The sequence below is a fragment of the Boeremia exigua genome, assembly GCF_020726555.1.
Source record: "Boeremia exigua strain MPI-SDFR-AT-0100 chromosome Unknown C7974scaffold_11, whole genome shotgun sequence".
In the NCBI taxonomy this organism is placed as follows: domain Eukaryota; kingdom Fungi; phylum Ascomycota; class Dothideomycetes; order Pleosporales; family Didymellaceae; genus Boeremia; species Boeremia exigua.
The window spans coordinates 739,073-762,729 of NW_025763528.1; the positions used below are offsets into that span (position 1 = coordinate 739,073).

Genomic DNA, 23,657 nt, shown 5'->3' on the forward strand with positions numbered 1-23,657 from the left:
TTACTAAGGCGAAACCCGGGCGATCACGCGTAAAGGAGCATGCCGCCAGCCGGTCGAGGAGGGCGCGGTGGTGCGCGCGGAGCTTTCAATCCGCGATCTGGCACAGTAACGATTGCCGGCACCGAGCTGAACTGGGACCTGTCAGGGCTGGAAATACAGAAGGGCCCTGCTGAGCGCTTTCCCGTAGGCAAATACCATACCTTGCGCGCATTCACATGCTTGAATCTACACCGATGCACTGCAAGATTTGGATCGGACAAGGACTAAGATCATGACAGGAAGCTCCTCCTCCACAAGCGCCTCCACCGACCACCGACGAGTCCAAAATAGTACAACACTTCCTGCAAGTGCGCGATCGTATACATGAAGGACCGTTCTACACCATCTTGAACGACGGTATGAAGAACGGCCTGAAGAGGAAGGCCAGCGAGCCCGCGCCCACCGAAGCTTCGCTGTTCAACCCGTTCACCGACAATCAAACATACTCAGCGAAGTATCTGAAGGTTAGAAGAAGGTTGCCCAAACTTGACGAGAGGCCTTACGGTAAGTAGGGTGCAGCCGCCTGACTGGAGACCTGTACTCATGAACACGAAATAGTTACAGAATTGTTTCCCGCGGAATTGCGCCTTACGCTCGATGGTACAAGAGCAGATGGGAACTTGTCAAAGAAACGTAGAACCCTTGGCGTTACCAAAATCAACGCTGTCTCTCAAATCGAGCGTATGATCAAGTTTGAGGAAGGTCGCACCAACGAAGCTGAGGCGCGCGCTGAGGAAGAGGACGATGAAGACGACGACGAGGACGCGGAACAAGACGACGACAAGCCAGACGCTATCGACGAGGACGACAAGTGGTCTGCTGCATCGAGCGACTCAGAAGAATCGGACGATGACTACAACGCGGAGCAATACTTCGACAACGGAGAAGATGAAGATATTGACGACGCTGATCCATATGAGAACACGTATGAATGAAGAGCAGTGAGCATGTAATCAGCGTTCATTTCAGGCGTTTTGCGAATCGCATTGTCGGCGTTGGTCGAATGGATACCCCGTTTATACAAGTTATTTGGTTCGGCTCCCAAACTGGTCTACAGAACCCTGAAGCTCAGTCTCCAACCAGCATTGGCACTTTGAATCGTGGCGAAATACTAAGTTGCAGTAGCTCATCTACTGCTTTATCCTTAAAACTTCCGTTCATTTGGTAACTGATCTTCTATCAGCCCATAATACTTTCTAGTCTCACTAACAACACTTATCAGCTTAGTCTACCAGAACGCACTGGGAACCTGATTCCAAAGCTGAAGATGAAATGGCTGGAAAGACATCGAACGTCTTGGCTGAACAGCTTCAGAAGACGAACTTAAAGAATTACGCCAAGTATCTCACGGAGCATGGGGAAGACCCGCAGCATTTCCCAGAACTCCGCGCCGACCATGATCTTTACTTTCAATTTTGGGTGGGCCGTTACAGCGCAGCGCTTGGTCAGAATGCTGTGTCGAATCCACGGCCTCGCCGACTATCCTTCCTTCCACTACTCGACCAACCTACTTCCGCCGCAGTTACGATTCTAAACCTACTTGGTTATACATGCGAGCTCAGCGGTGAGAGCTTGAACATAATCAGGTTTCGGAACCAACCTTGTTCTGTGCTTCTGTGGATCACGGGATCCCCGTGGAAACCGCAAGACGCAAGCGAAGACCATGCTTTATGGAGGGAGCTCAGCCTACACACTCCTCGTAATTCCAAGCATCTACGTATTCAGACTGCAAGCGACCTCTCCAAGCTTTTCGGATACGTCGCGGCATTCCATGCCACATTCGCCTCCAATCACCTTGACGTAAACGCACGGATCAAAGCAAGAAGATCAAAACCTTTCAATGAGAAGGAGGTACTCAATTCGCTATGCCAATATCGATATGAAATGGGGCAGCCAGGATCTTCGCGCTTTATAGAAGCCGCACGGCAGGTTGAAAGAGGATTCATCCTTGATGCTGTGGTAGAGATGTTCGCGCCTCTCGTCGGTATCGTGGCTCGCTTTATTTCCGCGAATACCGACTGTGTCGACTTTCACCAAAGGCAACCCAAAGGAGCGAACTTCCTGAACGGTGTGCAGATCTGGCGCGCAAACGATGTTCAATCTCTTTCTCTCTTTTCACTCAGAACTTACGTGCTTGTAACTGGGTTAGAGAGTGACGAAGAAGAGGAAGAGGGGGGAGAAGACGAAGGTTTGCCGCGCTATTTCTCCGAATGGCTTCAAAATCATGGTCTCGAAGTGCCACCGGAGCTTCATGGCCGCTACAAGAGCGCACTTCTGTATGATATGGCAAGTCCAAGCGAGCGATACGCACTCGTATTCAGGATTCGGATCGAAAAAGATCGTCATAAGCAGGCGTTCAAAGAAAAGGTTGCGACAACAAAAGCACAGAACCATTATTGGGAGGGGAAGTATTGTCCGCAGTCGAGATATGAGTTAAACGGCACTAGGATGCGTCGTAATGAGCGTTTAAAGAGATGTAGAGAGAGGCGTTCGAAATTGAGCACTTGTGTTACACACGAAATCGAGGAAGAATAGAGAAAGAGGGAAATGGCCAAGGAGTCAAGGTCTGATCATTGAGTGTGCATCAGTTCTAGGACCTTGGTCCATGGGGAAGACGGCGAATCAGATGCCTGACGCGTACCAACATCAACGAACTATGCGACTTCTGTGTAAGCTTCCTCAAGGGTGCGTGACGTAGTTCTTTCTTCTAGAGATATAGATGAAAGCAAAACATTTGCGGTCTGCATAGAATTTCCCGAAGAGAACGTCATATAATGCTTACCGAATCCAGTTCACTCGCTCGGCCGTGATTGTGTGCACGGTGATACTGCGTGACAACATGACGAGGCTGTACATTTAGCTGGTTGCCTGAAGCTGCCGCAGCAGCAAGCCACGACAGCCTTCGTAGACAAGCGTCGACAATCCCCTCTCGCCTTACACCGTCTTGTAAATCGAAGTGCCTTATATGGCTCGGTGTATTGCCGATCACAAATCTTGCGTGTATGGCCTTGTGCAGATCTCACTCATCAGGACCCTGCATCGTCCCGTGATCCCGTCGCCGCGGGCCTTGTCGAGCCGGTCACCCTCGCAGGGTAAGTCTAAGTGAACATTAGACCAGCCAAGAAACCACAATCACCGTACTTGCAAGGCTTAGACGCATAAGCGGTCGGGTTGTATTCTCACAGGATCTGACTGGTAAGAGTAAACACTCGTGACGTGACATGATCGATTGATTGGTGGCATCTCGTTCGAGTTTAGAAATATGAATACCGGAAGGCCACCGTCAAGAGGGGTTCAAATACCGAATCGCACTATTCGACCGTCAACATGAGTATAGATGTAAGAGTCCTGATTCTGTGCCATCGTATGACAAGGCGAGCATTGAGGAGTACATGACCACCAAGGCTAACTTCAAAAAGAAGCAATTGGGACAAGTGGGAGCTGCATTACAAGATCAGCAGCAGAGTCAGCGCATGGTTCGCAATATAGCGTGGAGCATGGCTGATCACGACGTAGGCGATCGGAAGTTCACAGCCGGCTTTAAGGAAGACCCACTACCCTCCACGACGTCAAATTCGCCAAGGGACAGGCCAGTCTTGCATTCTGATCCTCAGCCAGAACTCAGACACCTCAGCAAGAATTTCAATGCACCAACAGAAGTTGAACGGTACAAAGCAAAGAGGAACCCGCGGGGGTTTGTAGGGACGTTCAAAGGGTGGATGAGAAGATCGTCTCCTGTAATGAGATGAGCAACGTCCATCATCAGCGTTGATCATCCACTTATCTGGCTTTCTTTTGTATATCCTCTGCTACACAAATCTATGCCTGGCTTTATCGCTTCCGTCAACTCGCATTATCTTCCAAGCCACCATCGCGATGCTGCGCAGCACGTAGCACTGGTATGATGTCACTGGTGTTGGTCCAGCACATTTCCCAGCCTCTTTTTGCCATCCAGTACTCCGCGCAGCTGTCCCCCGCAAACGACAAGCTCAACGCTGCCACGCTCCGTACGCGTTCGTCTCAGCTTGCCTCTGTGACCGTGGAAGGCAACAATCAGCCCACTCAATTTCACGGCCTCGTCAGACCCTGAGCGCAATCAGGAAAGCAGCCACACATCATTGCCAAATGCGGACCGATTCCCCAACGCACGGCACGGGCTGAACAGCGTTGCACCGTTGCGATGACGTCTCAAAATAACACATGTCTTGCAGGATAACCCGTTTGTTTGATCAGGCACAGGCAACTGCTTAAATGCCATGGTGCTAGTTCGCCACAACTTACCCTTGATCGTCTTCAGACCGGGCATTTCAGCCAACCAATAAATCCTACGTCGTAACGACACATCTTGTAAAGTTCTATCACGACCATCACGACTATCATAACGTTCACTCCGCGGTGTCCTGCCTTGCTTTACAAGCGATTCGCCTCGAACCTGTGACCTCAGAGTGGAGCTATCACATCATAATGGACCACTACCCTGAAGTTAATGTTGAGGTAGAAGAGCAATCCTCAAGTGCTTCTCGCCACGACTCTGCATCTTCAGTCACAAAAGCAGCAGACTTCCACTCGCCTCCGTCACTTGTCCCGAGTAGACAACCGTCTCACACCATGGCTTCCACTGCTACCTCTTCGACTGCTTCAACACAACAACGAACGTCTTCAGATCCTTCCACATCGGACACCGATGGGTCACAAGAACGCAAGGACTCCATCCACACGGACGAACAGACTGCCGAGAAGCTCAAAGCTGAATTTGCTCGCTACACAGACGCACCACCACCGTACTCGGAGGAGCAGTACGAAAACAAGACCGAGGAACAGCAACTCAGCATGAGGGTGCACGACTATGCGAAAGAGCTTAGCAGGATGATGGGTCACCAGCTTGTGAGGGGTTTGAGAACCGACGACACTGAGCAAGAATGAAAGGGCATGGGGACGGTGACTGACAGGCGCATCACTTTGAACACGTTTTCTGGCAGGCTGGTCCTGTAAGGTGTGAGCATTTTAAGCGAAATATGGCGTTAAAGTGAGGCGCAGGATACCAGTACTAGCTGGCATTCGTCTCGAATGACTGAGGCGATCTTAAGAGCTTCAATACGATCGTGTCTACACCTCTTGCTTCTCTTCATGCATCTTTTGGTGAAATGAATTGCACCAGCTTTGGAAGTTGCAGTTGCGGTAATGATCGCCGCGTAAGCCGCATCAGACGAGGCGCATTCGTCAGATTATCCACGCAGCCGCTGACGCACATCATTCTGGTGACGCCTCACACCAACTCCAATTTCATCTTCAGCTATTCGCATCAGCTCCGCCATCTCGCTGTCTTGACCCCTGTCCCCTACCAGGCCACGCATCACTCAATCGCACAGACAATATCACGCTTTCAACAAGTCTAACTCTCGGGTCTAGTACTATGGCGTCTACGAACACGAAGATGGCAGATCACATGAGCATTTGCGCGCAAGGTAAAAAATTCCAGCCTGCCCCAGTGGTCAATCAGAGGCTGCACGATGTGACTTACAGTAGCTCACTCCCAAATGCAGACCCGAACAGTCCGGTCATGAAGTATAAACCACGCAAGCTCAATAAGCTTCTACACCCCCGAAGTTCTCGAAGTGAGCACGCAGGGCGACAAGATCACGAAGCGAAGATGATGCAACAGAATGCACGAGAGACAGAAGACGCAAGCAAACAGAGCTGGGAGTCGAGGCGCAGTCAAGATCGAAGAAGCAGCGAAGGAAGTCGGTAAACAGCCTGTGGCTGGTTTTCTGAAGGTGGATCGACAGTCCAGGTGTATGCTGGCAAGCGAGTCGTGACAACGAACCTAACGAATAGAGATTGTAATGTTTAAATGAGTTGTCTTGCAAAAAAGCGCGATATTAAAAAAAACAAAGTCAAAACTGGTCTCCTAGATCAGTCATGATCGTAATAGGGTGTCAGGAGCGCAGTGCATCTAACAATTTCCAGATTCAGCCTCGCTAGTGGCGAAACGGCCCAATTGTCACTTCCTGCGTTGACAGCACAGCAGGCATGCTAAATCTTCGTACAAGTAACCACACAGACACAGCCAATGAAAGCCAACTTCTAAACATAGCGAAGATGGTCCAATTAGGTATTGACGTTGTTCTATAGTCCAACGGTTGGGCGGCATGGCGCAGCATGCGGATCTGGGCGGCCTGAGACCAAGCACGAACCTACTTACAGACAAGATGACGCGGATAGGGTCCGCATTTTATGAAACAAAACAAGTGGAGGGAGAGAGTTTAAGAGCAAGGAAAGCCCGCTGGACCCTGACAGCCTTTGAACAACAAGAGAAGACGAGCTCTGCGGAAGACTATCACCCATACAATACAGCTGAAAAAATCGAACGAAGTAAGACCGAGATGCTATACATAGATCAACGAACGACCCCTCTAACATTGTCTGCTAGATTCATTCACATTTCACGATCCGCTACATCCGAACAATGGACTCACCAACATCGTCCGCTTCTTCATCCCCCACCTTTTCGCCAACTTCGCAAGTGTTCAGCGCATTCCCTTTTCCGCCTATACCGGAACACATCATCGTAACTTTCGATGGTAAAGTGCGCGAGATGGTGCGCATAGTAAAGGACCCCGAGGAGACGCGCAAAGCCCGTCCGAAGGCCAAACGCTACTACTCGCAAGATAACTAAGGACGAACGCGGAGGAAACCGCAAGAAATTTGGTCGGTCACGCCATGTATATAATGAAGCACAAATGCTGTGGTGTTTTGTCACATAGCAAAAAGGAGTTCAGGAATAGGAGCATCTTGGGTTAGCGAACTGATGCATTTACACGACTTACAACATACGGAATACAATGTCTATTACCATTACACCTAGAAACGAATATCCGCCTCTATTCACCCATTGAAAGACTGTTATTTCTAATAAGACCGCGAGACCTTACCGCAAACACTCCTCCAAGCAAGTCCAGTCCCCTTGCCCCTTCCCCTTTTCCCGTTCGTCTGAGCTCTGCTGATCATCGCCATCTTCCTCCTTGCTTCCATCGAGCAGAACAAAGTCTACTACTCGTCCGGTTTCGTCATCGATAAGAACCACTATTCTATCTGACTGCTCAATAAGCCGTTTGAAATCCTTTTCCTGTTGTAGACTCTCTGCCATGCACTCATGCATAAGCCGGAAGATGGTGTCACTCATATCATGCAGCCCGACTATCCCTTGATAACGACCTATAAGATCACCGTTGAAGTGCGGGCTCTTTGGCAGGCTATCGAAAGCGTCTTCATCGTCCGTGGTGTAGAGTTTGAGAACGCCGAGCTTAGCAAACAAGCGCCCTTCCTGAGACGTATCGACGAATGCGGAGCCTGTAGGACATGCATACTCACCGGGCTTGTATGTAGGGCTCCGGCGGTAGAAGAAATTCTGTGAGCGGCCATGGATGAACTTTGTCGCTGACGTTTGAACGTATTCGCCGCCTTCGATTTGAACTTCTGGAGCAAAAGCCACTTTCTTCTTCCACCGTGCGGCTTCATTTGTTTTCGCTTTTGCTGTCGGTGAAAGACCTAAACAGGCAGGATATCTAGATTCTTCCTGTGCCAATCTGACGGCCGCAGAGGCGCAACTAGTTTGTCGCGCTGATGCAGCTTCCGATGGATGGTCAGCTTCCCAGGTTTCTTCGCACTTAGCCATAATGACAAACATATCAAGAAGGTTCTGTAGTTGAAGACGTGCTGTGTGCCAGCCTTTCCGGAGAGGACCGCAAGATTCCCTGGCAACTTGTGACCCAGGTCGGAGTCTAGGTCCACCGGCTTTATTCCAAGCCACTACAATGCTACCCAAGAAGGAAAGATGAGCTTGAACCTCGCAAATAGGGCAAAGCTCGTGCATCCTCATGTTGGACGGATGATAAGTGTGCCCGCACTTGGACGCTGTGTGGGGATTGCTTGGGATTGCTAACGGTATGTTGTGGTCGATGAAAGCGTCGCGATATTTGATAAATCGATGGTACTCCATTGCATCGCATACGTATCCGATATCTGAGTTTTTGGAATGCTCTTTTTGCCACTTGACGAAGAGTGAGAAATCATGTGGTAGGAGCAGGCTTGCTCGCAAGCATGTGGAATAGAGCTCTACGGCCATGTGTGGCTTGGCTGGACAATGTCTTGGTTGTTGTTGGTACTTAAATGGGAGAGTGCGGCCTAGATATCATTGTAGAAGGCTCTTCATATCTCGATGGTGAAAGCACTATGCTTCTAGAGCCTGTCCTTTCACTGTGACAAGTCAACTTAAACCCTATACTTTCGCTCCTGGTGACTTTATTGTGAGATCATGCTACACCTGATCGTAAGCTTGGACGTTTCAGTGGTCCGACATTCTGAAATATGTGTTGCATATCCCTATAAGTATGTAAGATGAAGACCGTCATTATCTATTCTCGTAGGCAACCCAACCCGGCTTAATGCTAATTAGACACAACATCCACGGCGTGGTTGAACAACGATCGTGAAATGCTTCGCTTGCTCCTGTGGAAGTTTGACTGGTGATACTTATTATACATAGGTACATCCTTCGTAGGATAACGTGCAACGACCGAAGGCTAGGATAATATTGGGTGATCGAAGCGTTCTGGTCAAATGATAGGTTTTGATGCAAGACAAAGCCGAAGATCCACAATGTAGCGACAGTAACTGTGAGCCGTTTGGCTACTCTGTAATAATATGTTTTGCGGGGTACCACTTCAGAGTCGTGGGGTGGGGTGAGTGACTTGAAAAGATGGTGGGAATCGCAAGACTAGCGGGGAAATACCTAGGAGCCTGTCGCGTTTCAGAAGAAAACGGCGGATAAATGACCTTTTACATAAGCAAACCAACTTTCATACAAAACTTGTAACTATCATAATATCTAAGGCTATAATTTAGTAGAGAATGATTTATATTGTAGGAAAAAAAGAATTCTATAGAGCTTTTTCTTGGATTTTCCCTAATTTGCTGTCGTGTGGTGTACCTGGCTCAGGTCCTCAGTTCGCCGTTTATTCGAAGGAGCGACGGAGGAGCCTACCTGAGAATCGGGCCGCTTGTCCCACGCACGCTCTTGCCTGTTTCTTCCACCGGATGAACCTTATCAGTATGCAGCACATCTTTCCACCGGCCGCCTTTATTCTTCTAATCTTGTTGCAATGAGTGCTTTGAATGGAGCTCTGTCCCACTTTTGCTCACGATTGACACTTTCGGCTAACAGCCATGCGTGTCAGCTTATCAGGCCGAGAAGATCATGTGCGGATATAAGATGAGGGGAAGGCCGGACGTGCTATGCGAGGGTTATGCTCGTCCCCTGTTCAAGAACCAACATCGCTATGGACGCGCCTGCCTTCAAGAATCACGCTCAACACCCGATTGCAATTGTTGGCGGCGGGCTCGGCGGCCTCGCTCTGGCTATAGGGCTACTCAAACATGGGATACACGTCCACATATACGAATCAACGGAAGCGTTCTCAGAGATAGGTGCAGGTGTAGCATTTGGTATCAATGCAACAACTGCTCTGTACCTGATCGACCCGAGGCTGCTCGAAGGGTACAAGAAGCATGCAACGTTCAATGCAGATCATGATCGCGACAGCACCTTTATGTCTTTCCGGTGGGGCATGGATGAAAGTAAACGCGACGGATGCAAAGCAGGAGAGCCAATATGGGATCTTGACGACGACTGGCAGCCTGAGCGCGCAAAAGCTCTCGGTGTACGAACACGAAGCTGCATTCACAGAGCACGTCTGTTAGACGAGCTTGTGGCGTTGCTACCAAAGGATGTTACCAGCTTCAAGAAAAGCTTTGTGACTGCGGATGAGCAGAAGGATGGGACCCTAATGTTAAGATTTGCAGATGACACCACTGCTTTGGCCAGTGCATTGATTGGCTGCGATGGGATCAAGAGCAAAGTGCGAGAGCTTGTTTGCGGTCCAAGAGTTCGTGCAACCTACGCTGGAGAGGTCGCTTACCGTGCTATGGTACCTAGACTCCAAGCTGAGAAAGCACTCGGTGCAGATTCTGCGTTTAACGGGACCATTTACTGTGGTTACGGTGGATACATCGTTACCTACCCCGTCGAGAATTGCGACTCAGTTAATATGGTAGCAATACCGCACGATCCAGGCAAGACGTGGACCTGGGAAAAGGACGAGTCCACAGTGCCAGCAACCACCACTGAGCTGCGTCAACGCTTCCAGGGATGGTATAAGCCGCTCATCGACGTCATCTGCGAATACAGCCTGCCTCATAAATGGGCGTTGTTCGACTTGCAGCATAACGCACCCTACTGCAGAAATAACATCTGCTTACTTGGTGATAGCGCACATGCTACAACACCGCATCTTGGTGCAGGAGCCGGCATGGCTATGGAAGACGCATACGTATTGAGCCAACTGATCGCTTCAGTTGCTGACGTTGCGCGCGTGGGGGAAGCTTTCAGAGCGTTTGACACTGTGAGACGACCACGCACGCAGGACTGCATCGAGAAGAGTCGCAACGCAGCTATGGCAATGGACTTCCTCGAGCCGCAAATTATAGACGATACTGCAGCCCTGAAAGAGGCTTTGAGAGCATCGTACAAGTGGCTTTGGCACGAAGATCTGGAGGCGCAGGTCTGCAAAGCAAAAGACATACTGTAATGCCATTGCATCTTCACACCTTCTTTGTTGCCCTTCATCGTATCATATGGATTGATTAGTAATTACTGTACGAAGTACTCACTGGCTCAGATTTCTACGGAGTGATCAAGTTCCGATCAGGGGTTATGCCGATCGACGGTGTTTAGTATTTTGCCGCTGACAAATATCCACCAACTTTCAGATAACGTCATTCAGATTTGCAAGCTAGCTTCGGCCTACACCACTGTACACAGCGATGTTTAGAAATGGTAGGAAAATTCCATCTCAAACTGCCGATGTTGTCCGCCGATGGATTATAAATGATTGAGGACGTATATAGGGCAAGTCTCAGGCTTGCAATGTTTCAGCAGAATTACCCAGCTTTGTACCTTTCGGCGAATACTCCCTGACCTCAACAACCCTACAGTCCATCATGTCCAACTCACGTCTTTTCAAACCACTAAAGATTGGCTCTATCGAGCTAAAGAACCGCATTGCCATGGCACCGTTGACACGGTTTCGTGTCAGCGACAGCCACGCCATCCTCCCTTTCGCGGCTGAGTATTATGGCCAGCGCGCGTCCGTTCCCGGCACTCTCTTGATTACTGAGGCTACACTTATTACCGGCCAGCATGGGGGATATCCCAATGTTCCCGCCATTGAGACCCAGGAGCAAATTGACGCCTGGAAGAAGGTCACAGAGGCTGTTCACCAAAAAGGGAGTTTTATTTACCTTCAACTCTGGGCTCTGGGACGCGTAGCCAACAAGGAGTATGCCCAAAGCCAGGGGATCACAGTGAAGTCGTCCAGTGCTACCCAGCTCTCAGACGATCTTGCTGTTCCTAAAGAGATGACTGTTGAGGAGATCGAGCAGACCGTCGGCGCGTACGCTCAGGCCGCGAAGAACGCAATCGAGGCCGGTTTCGACGGAGTAGAGATCCACGCAGCAAATGGTTACCTGATCGACCAGTTCCTCCAGGATACCTGCAACAAACGCTCCGATAAATACGGTGGCTCGGTGGAGAATCGCAGCCGTTTCGCTGTTGAAGTCACCCAGGCAGTTGTCGATGCTGTCGGTGCTGACCGGACCGGTATCCGCCTCTCCCCATTCAGCGAATTCCAGGGCATGAAGATGGCCGACCCTATTCCTCAGTTTTCGGACATCATTAAGAAGCTCAACACGTTGAACCTTGCATACCTGCACATGGTCGAATCCCGCGTCTCCGGTAACGCAGACGTTGAAGGCGACGATTCTCTGAGGCCTTTGTACCCTCTGTATACCTCGAGCCCCTTGCTTATTGCTGGTGGCTTCAAGGCAGACTCTGCCCGCAAACTCGTCGATGAGGAGCTGAAGGACCGAGATGTTGTTGTCGTTTTTGGACGCTACTTCATCTCTACCCCTGATCTTGTTTTCAGGCTGGAAAAGAGCATCGATTTCAACCCATATGACCGCGATACTTTCTATATTCCCAAGAGTGAGAAGGGCTATACTGATTATCCCTTCAGTGAGGAGTTCAAGAAGGCTTCGAGTTTGTAGGGTACATACAGTAACATTGCATCAGCACGGTGTTCAGGTGGGACTGCGAAAATCATATTATACGAGCAACGACATAGCGACCGTGTGTTAGATATAGATAGCACCCGAATTCTTAATATGAACAAATACTACTTAACAGTATTGTCGAATGTGTGAGCATCATCATGTTGTTTCGGGCCAAAATGAGGAGCGATATCAGATATTGCCAATTCCATTCGCCGCGGCGTTGCGACATTTCAACTGCACCGTTCAATAGTATCGGCGAGCGGCAAGGGCCCAAGAGATAGCTTAAGAGAGGAAGGAGAGAAAGCCTATGAGCTGCACATGGATGAGAAGAGCAAAGTGAAAGCCGTTAATGTTAGAAGGTTTCGGTTAAATATACGCAATCTCGATCGAGATCAATTCTAGTTGACGCAGATCATTGGCACTATCAAGAGCCCGCGCAGCCAATACGAGTTTTTCCACAGGTTTAACAAGCGTATACCAGCTCTCAAAGATTAAGATCAGCTGTATCTTCGCGTAGACGAGGAACCGAACAGGCCCGATAATCAGTTCAACTATCAGCGATCGTCGACTGAGGATGTCTCTGGTCGAGTGCAGCACCTTTCGGAACTTGTGAGTGGTATCAACGTTTATCTTTCGGTGTTAATATCGTAACACAACTCTTCAATCTGTCCGGCCAACAAAACGAAGGTAGGCAAGCAGGCTGTGCACGAAAGCCCAAATACATGAGATATTACCATTGTAGCCATACTCTTCCTACTAGATACCTTCGTCTCGGTAAGGCAGTTGAACAAGAAACAGGAGAGTCTCTCTAATAGAATTCAAGGCATATTGAGAACAAACTTGTTCAGCAAGGAGGAGCGGAAAGGCGGAAGTGACGATAGCATAGGTTCATCGTTCCGTGGCTGGTCGCATTGATGGCAGTTGCTGGTATGCTATCTAAGTTCTACTAAATGGAAGAAAAATGATTTGTTGCAGGCTGCCATCAATCACTGACAGCTCTCACAATTATAGATTGATGAATCTGGCAATCAAAGAGAGAGGCCGAGATTGTATTTAACATTTTGGAGGAAGACAAGTAGACCTTGAACTTACAAGGTCTTGACAAAATCCGAAGCAAGTAAAGAGGCAGTTTTGGAAGCAGTCTCGCCAACATGAAAATGCCATGGACCCAGCGATACCGTGGGAAGTCAAACAAGAGGGGAGTACTTCGTAGTGGATAGATTGCCAAATCGAGCCTAGTTCTGGGAAAGTCAGCTTTTTTCGTGGCTTCATGCACGCCAGCTATCCAGTTACTTTCCCCCGCACCCAATGTGGCACCTTTAACTTGCCTTTACGTCCAGTTTCAGACGCGCTGCAAGATAAGACATAACACATAAGGTTAGTAGCGTGGCATGATATCGTGAATGAGGCCAAGATCTCCGAAAGGACCGCCCCTGCTTTTATGCTCCGACCTTCCAAGTTAGGGGGACTCACCTCAACGTCGAACTGCAATGGCTCGGTTCAGCTTTCCCCCTCTAGCTGCAGGACCACCCTCGCGCCGTAATTGGTACAAAGACCTTCTAGATGACTTGGAGTGCAAAGGTGCATCGGTCAGTAAAGTCATCTGAGAGGAAACGGGATTGTGATTGACTGTCTCTAGGCAAAGGTCCAGGAAGCGTATGAAACCCACAGGGAGACTTGGAGAGAAAAGCAGATTGAGCTGTTTGCAAACACTACTACAAACCCTGTAACGCCTGATCGAGCTCTCATTAAGCACTTGAGGCGCCAGGAGAAACTCGACAACGGACACAGTCTAGACGAGAAAGACGACACAGATGCTCAAGAGATGAACTGCTGCGTGATCTGGGCGAGGCCTCCATCAAGTATTCTCGACGTCATACAGACTATCCAGGAAGACCTGCTGCGAATTATTGGCGACGACGTGTATCTTATTCCGCGAAAAGACCTACACCTCTCCGTGATTGAACTATCACATCGCCACACAGTACCGCAGCTCCGCAATGTAGCCGCTGAGATTGGAATATCGCAGATCCAAGGCATACTCAATTTAGTCTCAACGCTGAGCATCAAGCCAAAATTGGTAGCACCGACGATCAGCTTCGATAAGATGGGCATAGCCCTCAACTATCTACCATCTGATACAGACATATACACATACCATCACCTAAGAAGTGACATGCACGCTTTGGCACTAGAATCTGGGGTTACAGGAATTGACTGCTGCTATACAGCTCCTTCGGCACACATCACGATAGGAAAATTTGTTAAGAACAAGTTTTTCGAAACGGCTGAAGCGAGGAACAAGTTCGTAAAGCTAGTCAAAGACTTCAACGCTATGCAGAGAAAAGGAGATCACACATGGGCGGTGGGCGAAAACCAAGGATTTGAAATGCAACTAGGATATTTGAAGTTCGGGCGGGAAAGCAGCAAGGCTGATCTGGTCGGTGAAGTGTGACGAGGACCTCATTTGATTACTTGAAAAAAATTTAAAGTCCGGGTCGACGTCCTATTGCAGGTGGCAGCGATATAGAAATCAGCCAATTTGGGATGAGCGGAGATGGTCCAATTAGAGTCATAATGAGCTCAATCGAGATAGTGAGACAATGTTTCGCTGTAACGTAAACTCTCACTGTCGCACGCTGTCCTATAACCTTCACCTGCATCAGAACGGGACGCTAGACACCCCCGTATACATCTCGTACGAATATCGGAGACTCATCTTTACTCTTTCAATCATCTTACACCATTCCATCTGCTGCAACTTTGAGCTTCAGAGATGCATATATCCTTGGTCTATCCCCTCCTTAGCGTGCTAGCCGCGACCTCGCTTGCCTCTAAATGCAACAACTACGTCTTTCCGCTGAATGATTCATGGGTGCCCGGCAAGAGACTTTCCAACACTGAAATTAGTAGTAACTTCGTCGATGAAAGCCTCGGCGGTGTGGGCTCAACCCACATCTGAGGCATGGGAGCGCGACGAGAGCAACCTTTTCACCGTCCACCACTGCTTCGCTCGCGACTATCCCGAACTCATTGGCGATACTCTCAAAACTACGATCGAGAAGTGGTGGCCTGAGATTGGTCAAGCTGGTCCACTTTCTGGCCACGGCCTTGCCATGAAGGGGTCCCGTACGATACTCTTCCTATCGAGTACATAAGAGGTCAGTATGGATATTGCTCAAGCACGATCGGCCTGCAACGCACTTCTCCGCCGATGCATTGGAATACGAAGCTGTCTATTGATACTCCGCATCTGATCCAGGACACTATGCATGAAATCGGACATGTCTTTGGTGAGTTACTCTCACGATGACACACGGGGTTGTTCGATGTAGTAGTGTACTGACCTACTCTAGGTATGGAGCATGAGCACCAGCGTGCTGATCGCGACAAGTACATTCATGTCGACTAGCCTAGCCTTTACGATCACCGCTCGTGTTTCCAAAAGGCCAAGATCCAGGGGCCTGATATCACTGAGGACGAGCTCTGAAAGCTGCACACTACGGCTGTAACTACGTCGAGTACATCAAGGGACCCGGCATCGATGGCGAGAAGATTAAAGCTGGCAGCGACAAGTTTGATCACAAGGATATCATGATGTATAACACCGCCGACAATGCGAAAGAAGGCTGCCGCTCCGAGAAGCTCGACCAGTGCCCTCTGACGCGCTACAAAGATCCCGAGGATCACGGTAAGGGCACCGAGTTAGTTCGATACCCGTGTGTGTGGTCTCAGACTTAGATTACGAATGGGTGAAGTCGAGGTATCGGTGGAAGGAACCACCGAAGAAGAAAGAGAAGTCTTCGTGAAGACATCGATCTCAACCAGTTCACCAGGCTTGGAAGTCGCACTGCTGCCGTACCCAGCCTAGAGGTAGCCTCAAAGTCGATGAGCTTGGGTTGCCAAGGGTAAACGGAGAGCAGGTTTCCGTTTTCGGTTGGATAGCTACAGCTCACTTATGACCAATGGAAATTTGGAACTGGAAACCTACAATTGGCTACTGTCGTAGTGCATACGGTTGAGTGTTTCGCTGATAACAACAGCGTGCATGCAAGGCGCTGCGCTCAGATCGGCCAATGAGAAGCACTGAAGGAAAGGATGAAGGAGCACAGCCTTGCAGACACGGTTGCGTAAGCAGGCTGCTGGAACGACTCTCGTCCATACAAGATACATACCCTGGAATCTGAACTGTCTCAACATCACCCCAAGAATCCACATCTTAGTCCCGACGCCTTCCTTCACCCCGCATACTATCGTCATTCCGAAGCCCCCCGAGACCACCGTCCCAACGAATTCCAGGGCCCTCAACATCTGCACGTCCCACAAGTTCGCCTACGCAACCGCATCCATGCCTGCAGGCAGCCGTTAGCCTCTCTCAACGACCTGGCAATCCGGCAACACGAGGGCACCCCAGGGCATCGGGGGACACCTCCCTCTTGTAGTTAAATCCACCGCGGCGTCGCAAGAGGTTAAAGCCGCCGCGGTGAAAGTCCTGTATCGTGCAGGGACGTCAGGTACCCGCTTCTTTGCTGTCACATGCCAGAGATTGCTGGCATGTGAAAGTGCACGGGCAGCGCCATCTCGATTTGCGCTCCAAAAACGAAACAACCACCGAAGGGAGCTCCCGATTTTAGAGCTTGAGCATTGATTCCCGTACCGTAGTTGCCGTTCGCTTGAGAAGCGAGCTGTCGCCAGGGGCCATCGTGTCGGGTTCTGGGGTGTGCATATGTTGAGCTTATCTCGACCGCAGGGCGAGCTTGGTGCAAAGCGAGGGGCTCTGGCACGCATGCGATGTTCCCCACTTACGGTCGCTGTCTATCGTGTGCATGCAATCAATACACAATGCACTTTCATGTTGTTATCGCGAGTTAGGCAGGGGACAATGCTTGAAATTATCTCGAATTGGATTACAATGAGTAGCAGATTGGTATGGCGAGTCTACGCAACAAAAAAGACCCAAAACACCAACGCCAAGACGAACTAATACATCTGTTCTTACTAAGTTTCATGCCATCATCTATCTGATTGTGTAAAACATGAATCGCAATGTACACACATGCAGGCCTTCTAGAATTGCGCAATGGCAACGGAGACGGCCTGTTCGTCCGAATGGCTAATGCTGACGTTGATGCTCTTGACACCGACGCGCTTTGCTTCCTCTTGTGCGTGTCCAGAAAGCTGTGAACTTGTTAGATCTCTGTAGTTGCCATCCCTCTTGTTAAGAAGCTTACCTGAACGATCGGTGCACCAGTCTCGTCATTGCCGATCTCGATATCCTTCAGGGCAGCACCAGCGCCCTTACCCTTGACACCCAGAGACTTGAACACGGCCTCTTTTGCTGACCACTTGCCTGTAAAGCTAGCCTGCGGGTTGGCGGCCTTCTGGCAATAGGCTATCTCCTTCACAGTAAAGTTGCGCTCGATGAAGGTGTCGTTCTCGATGTTGATGGCGCTGACGCTCTCGACATCGACACCGACCTTGGTGTTCGCCGAAGCAGTAGCCTTGGTCAAGGTCTCGACCATCTTCTGGGTCTCTTCGGCCTTCTTGTCCTTCTTCGGTTCAGGGGCGGGCTTCTTCGGGTAGCTGTAAGTGGCGGTCTTCTTATCCATGGTGACGCGTGCGCGGGGGTTGAGGAAGACCTCTTGCATCTTGTCGTCATCGTAGGGAGCCTTGTCCTTGGCGCGGAACATGGTGTTGTTGATGAGGCCGTCATGGAAGTAGCGGTAGGCCTTCTTCTGACGGGCTTCGACCTTTTGCTTGTAGGCAGCGAACTGATGGCTCTCGAGGGCGGCAAAGAGGTACTTAGGATGAATACCAATAGCCTGAGCTCCCTTCTGACCGAAACCAAACGAGGTGACAGAGAAAGCCTTGATACCATCGGTCTGGATTGACTCCGAGGGATAGACGATGTAGTCGAACTGCTCCATGATCTTATCGACATTGTCTGCGTTACGGTTTCCAGGAACAAGACCTGTGTTGAGAACCTGCAGACAACCGTTGAACATCCATGCTCCAGCAGCGCCCTTGGGGTGACCAGTGAGGTATTTCTGGAAGATACCGAGCAACGCGTTGCCCTTCTTGCGGCCAAGGTGACGCATCTGTTCGCAGATGACACTGGATTCGTTCTTGTCGTTAGCGACGGTTGATGTCCCGTGGAAAGAAGCAACGTCGAGATCATCGATCGTAAGACCCCAAGTGGCAAGGGCACCGCGGAGAGGTGCGATGCGTGGGTCTTTCTTCCAGAAGTTGTTGCCAAGGCTGTTGAGTGCATCCTTTTCTTGTCGATGAGCCTCAAGCTCAATGTGATTGGCACGCTCCTGAAGGTACTCAGCCTCGTTGAAGTCCTCGGAGCCAGAGTCCTTGATGGCAGCGACTTCTTCTTGGAGATACAGAAGCTCGGATTCCTGCCACTGCTTGATCTGCTTGCGTCGAAGTTGCATCTGGCGCTTCCTGTACTTGATGTCGAGCAGAGGCGAGGGGAACTTAGAGGCCTGCTCACGGGCAGTGGTCAACACACCCTTACCGGGAGCAGGAACTGAGCGACCAATCTTGTCGGTGGCAGTGGCAGTGAAACCAAGAACACCGTAAATAGGGAGACCCATGTCCAGCGCCAGCTTAGCATCCATGATGACCTGCATACCGCAACCTTGCGATTCCATGAATCCGTTACGGGTGGTGGTGGTAGGACGTGACATCTCCTTCGGTGTGCGACCGTGAGCGAACTCATCCTCTGCGTTGCTGGTAGCCTTCATATTAGCGAACTCGTATGAGCCTTCCTCTTGGAAGTCATCGAATCCACCAACAAAGCAGACACGAGCCTTGCCCTCAACAATGGTGTCGTAACCGATATCGATCGACTCGACGGCAGTAGCGCACGCACCGACCGGAGTCTTGATGGGACCAGTGGACGACATGAGCAACATGTTGACCCAGGCACTCATAGTGTTGATAAAGGACTCCTGAAGAATATCTTTCTGAACGGGCTTGTCGAGGAAGCGGTCTTTGTACATTCCTCTCAAAGCAGTGGTACCACCGATACCAGAACCGACACAGTTGCCGACGTCTGACAAGTGAACATACTTGTAGAACTCGTAAGGGTCGGTGATACCACTGGAAAGCAGACACTCTGCTGTCGACACAAGGACGAAGAGAGTGACAGGATCGACTTGGGAAATAATGTCGTCTGGCACACCGTACTTCTTTGCGTCCCAACCAGTGGGAATTTGACCAGCAACGAGACGGTCGAAGCGAAGAGCTTTGGGGATGATGAGGGTAGCACCCTTCTTCATACGAACGGTGTACTCGCCGGACTCCTCAATAGCGAAAACTTCGACCTTGTCTCCATGCTGGCGCTTAAACTCCTCAGCAGTCTCCTTCGACGCCTCAAATGGGTCGAGGTCTTCCTCGATCTGGATCTCCTGCATAAGCTGTTTCTTGTTGGGGTCGTAACCGTTGAAAAGCTCGGGTTCGATGAGACGGATACCGCTGTGCTCAAGAATGTACTTCTCGTACTTCGGCTTAACATCCTTGTCGTCAACCGGCTCGCCAGTCTTGGCGTCAACCCATCCAGAGTAGCTCTTGCCCTTGAGTGGACCATTGTGGTTCTTGATGAGACCCATGATCCATGCCATCTCGACGGAACCCTCAATCGAAAATTCGCCGTAGGCTTCCATCTCCCAGCGGGTCCTCGAGTTACCCCAAGGACCAACCTCGGCAAATCCGGTAACAACTACAACCTTCTCCAGATCAACCATGCCCTTCAAGTCCTCGTTGAGAGGCTTAACCTCTGTTTCCCAATCGGGCAGATTGGGGAAGTCGAACTTCAGGTTGGCTCTTGGTTCAATCTTTGCCTTCTTGTACAAGGCTTCACTAGCCTCACCGTTGACAACCTTGTTCTCAATGGCATTCTCCTTGATAACAGCCCTTCGAACATCGCTTGTCTCGTTGAGCTCCTTGCGGAGATCGGTCATGAGGTCCTTGAGGTTAGGGATGTATTGGAAGCCGCCGTTCAAGTCAGCCCAGACAGGCTCGACTTGGCAAAGGTTGACGATCGCCGGTGCCATCAAACCAAGCAAGTTGAAGGCCATCTCCTGCTGTGAGAAGGTGCGAACACCGTACTTTTCAATGCCTTCAGCAACGACGTTGTTCGCACCCATGAGACCAGTACCACGAGTCCAGCCGATGACAGCACCACAAATGGTGAGGTAGTTGCCCCAGCTCTCAGAGTGCCACCTTGAGAAGAGGGTCTCGAGAGACATCTTGGACTCAGAGTACAGACCATCGTTACCGAAAGTACCGTGGTTAGGCGAAAGAGGAAGGATGACTTGGGCGGGACGAGTTTCGAAGCCGAAGGTCTGCTTCTGTTTCTTAACTGCACCGAGCATGCGCAAAAGGTTCGTCAACATAATGCGGTGAGCAAGCTCAGACTTGGAGTCAATACTATCAATCTCACGACCGTTCTCGGGGATGGCAGCAAAGGGAACAATGAGATCAAGGTCCCAGCCTAGGCCCTTCTTAGGATCGTAGATGTAGTCAACAAGCGCCTCAACATCCTGGTTGCTGCCCTGGTTGAATGGCACCACGATGAGCTGAGAGCCGCGAGCACCGTAGCGGGTGTACATGGACTGGTAGTACTCGGTGACCTCACGGGAGAACCTGGAGGTAGTGACAACGACCTTGGCCCCGCCGCTAATGAGACCTTGCAGGACTTGGGCACCAATGGAGCCTGCACCAGCACCTGTCATCAGAGCGTACTTGCCCTGGAAGGTGACACCATTGCTGGCAGCATTCTCGAGGCAGTCGAGGTAGACGCCCGTCAACTTCTTGCTGTATTCCCAGCCGTTGTCGTCCTTCCTCTTCAAGTGAAGGAAGGGAATGGTCTCGACCTTGCCCTGCTTGGTGGAGCCATTCGCACGGGTGTTGCGGCCGCGCTTTCCATTCTTGCCGTTCTCGTTAGGCATGATCTGTCCCTCATTCATGGAGAGTGAGCGGATGACATTGCTGTACAAGCTCTTGATCTGCAGCTGCGATGACTTGGAAAGCTTGTGCTGCTGCTTGATGAGCTTGTAGATGCGCTGCAGATCGTTCTGGACCTTTGTGCGGTTGCCATACTCGGAGAGCTTGCCTCCCTCAGCCATCTCACGAACGTAGTGTTCAAGCTTGCGAACACTGGCGCGAGGTGCCTCCTCGTAGTTCATGTTACCACGGGCATCAATCTCGAGGTGTGGTGCGGTAGGCACGGCGACGTCCTTGTAGACAGGAGGTTCGTTGAGAACGTCTCGGCAGTTATCAATAAGCTGCTGACCGAGCTCCTTGGCGAGCTCATACGTCTCGCCGCGCTCGGTCGGGCAGTGGTCCATATGATACTGCATGAAATCGAGGAGGAGAGGGTTCGATCGGTTCATGATGGCAATGCAGCGGCTGACGATCTCGCGGTCAACAGCCTTGAGCTTACCGAAGATGATGTCGTAGTACATGGTAAGGGCGTCTTGACGTGCCCAGTTCCAAGACGAGTCATAAACACGAGCTTTGAGGGGAGTGAATTGAGGTTCAATTCCAGAAGCGTAGAATTCGCCGTGCTCGGTGGTCCAAAGATCCAGTTGCGCTTGAAGCGCAGACTGTGCCTTTGTCGAGTCAACGAAAGACTTGTCGCCAGCGCGCAAGTCGATCTTGAGGTATCTGGCAAACAGCTCCAGCTGCTGCTTGAAGAGCTGGCGTTGATCTTTGGTGAGGGCGTCGATGGCCGCAGGGTCCATCATCATGCCTCCACCAGCACCGCCGCCGTCACCACTAGCTGTGGGAGCAGACAAGCTGATGCCGGCATTCGAAGCGTACTTGTTGGATTGCTCGTCCAAGAACGCCTTGCCGTCGGCCTCAGAGCCGAGACGCGCCGCTGGCTCGTTTGTGATAGCAAGGAGAAGGACTCCGTCCTGGCGTCCCTGCGCCAAACCCCATCTTGTCTCGAGGTGCTTTCGCACAGCTGTGATGTTGAAGCCACCAGGCATCTTGGAGGACACCATGCGGGCAATGAGGGAGGAGGATTGCTTTCCAAGCTGACCATTGAAGGTAGCCTGCATCGCAGCACCGAGCTCGTCGAGGGGTGTGTCTTCGGGCTTCTCGGGCGTGGAACCGAATTCCTTGCCCAAGTCTCCGAGAATCTCATTCTGAAGTGTGGACTTGCCTGCGCACTGTGTTAGCTTGGATCATTTTTTCTGTCGCTGCAATTGCTCACCTCCAACCAAGTCCTTGATGGCTTTGCTCAAAGGAATGTCCATGAGAGGCTTCTTCAGCTTCTGTGCAACCAATGCCCGCAGAATGTCGGTCGCTGTGATGGGCGCGTCTGGCACCTGGGCAGCCGGACCAGCGCCGGGAGCAGGGGCGGCGGCCACAGGGGCTGCTGCTGCTGCTGGGGCTGACGAAGCTGCTGCTGGGGCACCTCCGCTGGCAGCGGGCGCGGCCTCTGGCTCGTCCTCGACAGGGTCTACATCGTAGTAGATGTCTTTGGCGTCCTTATTGTAGCACAGGATTTGACGCTGGACAGACAGCGCCGCGTCGTGAGCTTCGTATTTGGAGGCCAGTGTGCGCTTGGCCATCACACCGAGTGTGTCTGCGGGGCCAATTTCGACGATGCGCTCTGTGGTGTTCTCGCCGAGGACCACATCCTGCGTCTCAATCCACCTCACGGGCGAGGCAAATTGGTATGCAAGCAGCTCAATGAGCAGCGTGTGCGAGAGCTCCTGCTCAACCTCGGGACGCATGGTGCAGGGAATGCGTGGGGTGCAGGTGGGTGGGCGAGTCGCGGTGGGAGAGAAGCTGCCAAAGCTCGGCGGAGCTCAATGGGTATCTCTAGTCTAATACACGGCGCAAGGAGGGGTATAGTGTGTCTAAGGAAGGAACAGCAACGCTGGGAGAGAAGGCGTGCTGGAATTAGGATGAGGGTGGTGTTGCGTGGAGACAGTCCCCAAAAGGCAGATAATTTAGAGGGGTGGGAGGGTGGACGGGTGCAGTAGGAACGCAGCACAACATCCAACGCATGGACTGTTTATCTCGTTCGAATGGAAGAGACTTTACTGGACGTGTCCTTTCGGTCGTTGAGAATTGGTGCACCGGTCTAAAAGTAATGCATCCATCCCTGCGGCCCGGCCGTCCATGCTCTGGCTCTCAACACAAATTTCGCCAGTCTTACGAGAGATAGGCTCTCCAGAGGCGGTGGATGTTGCGAAGCCAGAGCGGGTCAGGGCACACATCACGCCGGTCCACACCCGCCTCCAACTCCGTGCTCAACAAGCTGCACGCCTTGGACAACGCGGGGACTTCTTATCGGACCCCGTTGGCACACGTCAGCCTCAGGCTCTCAGCTATGCCCGCGAGTGATGCCCGCGAACGATGCCCGCGCTGATGACCCGCCAGTGCGACCTTGCAGCGGCCGGCTGTGAGGGGTCCTCTTACCC

General features: G+C 51.1%; 8 protein-coding genes across 8 annotated transcripts; 6 read left to right on the plus strand and 2 right to left on the minus strand.

Moving 5' to 3' along the window:
* Nucleotides 1-39: 39 nt before the first annotated feature.
* On the plus strand, nucleotides 40-974 carry C7974DRAFT_416661 (DNA-directed RNA polymerase III, subunit Rpc31; the record flags this gene model as incomplete). Its single annotated transcript, XM_046144009.1, has 3 exons — nucleotides 40-183; nucleotides 279-543; nucleotides 598-974. The coding sequence occupies 3 exons, from the start codon at nucleotides 40-42 to the stop codon at nucleotides 972-974; spliced, it is 786 nt and encodes a 261-aa protein (XP_045993336.1).
* C7974DRAFT_46466 (uncharacterized protein) lies at nucleotides 966-3,003 on the plus strand. Its single transcript, XM_046146274.1, has 2 exons — nucleotides 966-1,203; nucleotides 1,262-3,003. Exon 2 carries the CDS (start codon nucleotides 1,312-1,314, stop codon nucleotides 2,572-2,574), a length of 1,263 nt encoding a protein of 420 aa, XP_045993337.1. The 5' UTR covers nucleotides 966-1,203; nucleotides 1,262-1,311; the 3' UTR covers nucleotides 2,575-3,003.
* Nucleotides 3,004-4,146: 1,143 nt separating this feature from the next.
* On the plus strand, nucleotides 4,147-5,207 carry C7974DRAFT_46161 (uncharacterized protein). The gene has a single exon (XM_046146173.1). The coding sequence runs from the start codon at nucleotides 4,504-4,506 to the stop codon at nucleotides 4,960-4,962; it is 459 nt and encodes a 152-aa protein (XP_045993338.1). The 5' UTR covers nucleotides 4,147-4,503; the 3' UTR covers nucleotides 4,963-5,207.
* A 1,760-nt stretch (nucleotides 5,208-6,967) lies between these two features.
* Nucleotides 6,968-8,164, minus strand: C7974DRAFT_379426 (uncharacterized protein; the record flags this gene model as incomplete). The annotated part of the gene is made up of 1 exon (XM_046140463.1): nucleotides 6,968-8,164. One exon carries the CDS (start codon nucleotides 8,162-8,164, stop codon nucleotides 6,968-6,970), a length of 1,197 nt encoding a protein of 398 aa, XP_045993339.1.
* Nucleotides 8,165-9,377: 1,213 nt separating this feature from the next.
* Nucleotides 9,378-10,685, plus strand: C7974DRAFT_319163 (mannitol 1-phosphate dehydrogenase; the record flags this gene model as incomplete). Its single annotated transcript, XM_046138698.1, has 1 exon — nucleotides 9,378-10,685. One exon carries the CDS (start codon nucleotides 9,378-9,380, stop codon nucleotides 10,683-10,685), a length of 1,308 nt encoding a protein of 435 aa, XP_045993340.1.
* Nucleotides 10,686-10,875: 190 nt separating this feature from the next.
* C7974DRAFT_46198 (uncharacterized protein) lies at nucleotides 10,876-12,387 on the plus strand. The gene has a single exon (XM_046146186.1). The coding sequence runs from the start codon at nucleotides 11,098-11,100 to the stop codon at nucleotides 12,199-12,201; it is 1,104 nt and encodes a 367-aa protein (XP_045993341.1). The 5' UTR covers nucleotides 10,876-11,097; the 3' UTR covers nucleotides 12,202-12,387.
* A 1,107-nt stretch (nucleotides 12,388-13,494) lies between these two features.
* C7974DRAFT_474992 (RNA ligase/cyclic nucleotide phosphodiesterase) lies at nucleotides 13,495-14,799 on the plus strand. Its single transcript, XM_046146625.1, has 2 exons — nucleotides 13,495-13,796; nucleotides 13,847-14,799. Exons 1-2 carry the CDS (start codon nucleotides 13,698-13,700, stop codon nucleotides 14,660-14,662), a joined length of 915 nt encoding a protein of 304 aa, XP_045993342.1. The 5' UTR covers nucleotides 13,495-13,697; the 3' UTR covers nucleotides 14,663-14,799.
* A 2,277-nt stretch (nucleotides 14,800-17,076) lies between these two features.
* C7974DRAFT_401961 (uncharacterized protein) lies at nucleotides 17,077-23,352 on the minus strand. Its single transcript, XM_046142641.1, has 3 exons — nucleotides 22,439-23,352; nucleotides 17,439-22,387; nucleotides 17,077-17,385 (listed from the first exon to the last, which is right to left on the minus strand). The coding sequence occupies exons 1-3, from the start codon at nucleotides 22,962-22,964 to the stop codon at nucleotides 17,275-17,277; spliced, it is 5,586 nt and encodes a 1,861-aa protein (XP_045993343.1). The 5' UTR covers nucleotides 22,965-23,352; the 3' UTR covers nucleotides 17,077-17,274.
* Nucleotides 23,353-23,657: the final 305 nt, after the last annotated feature.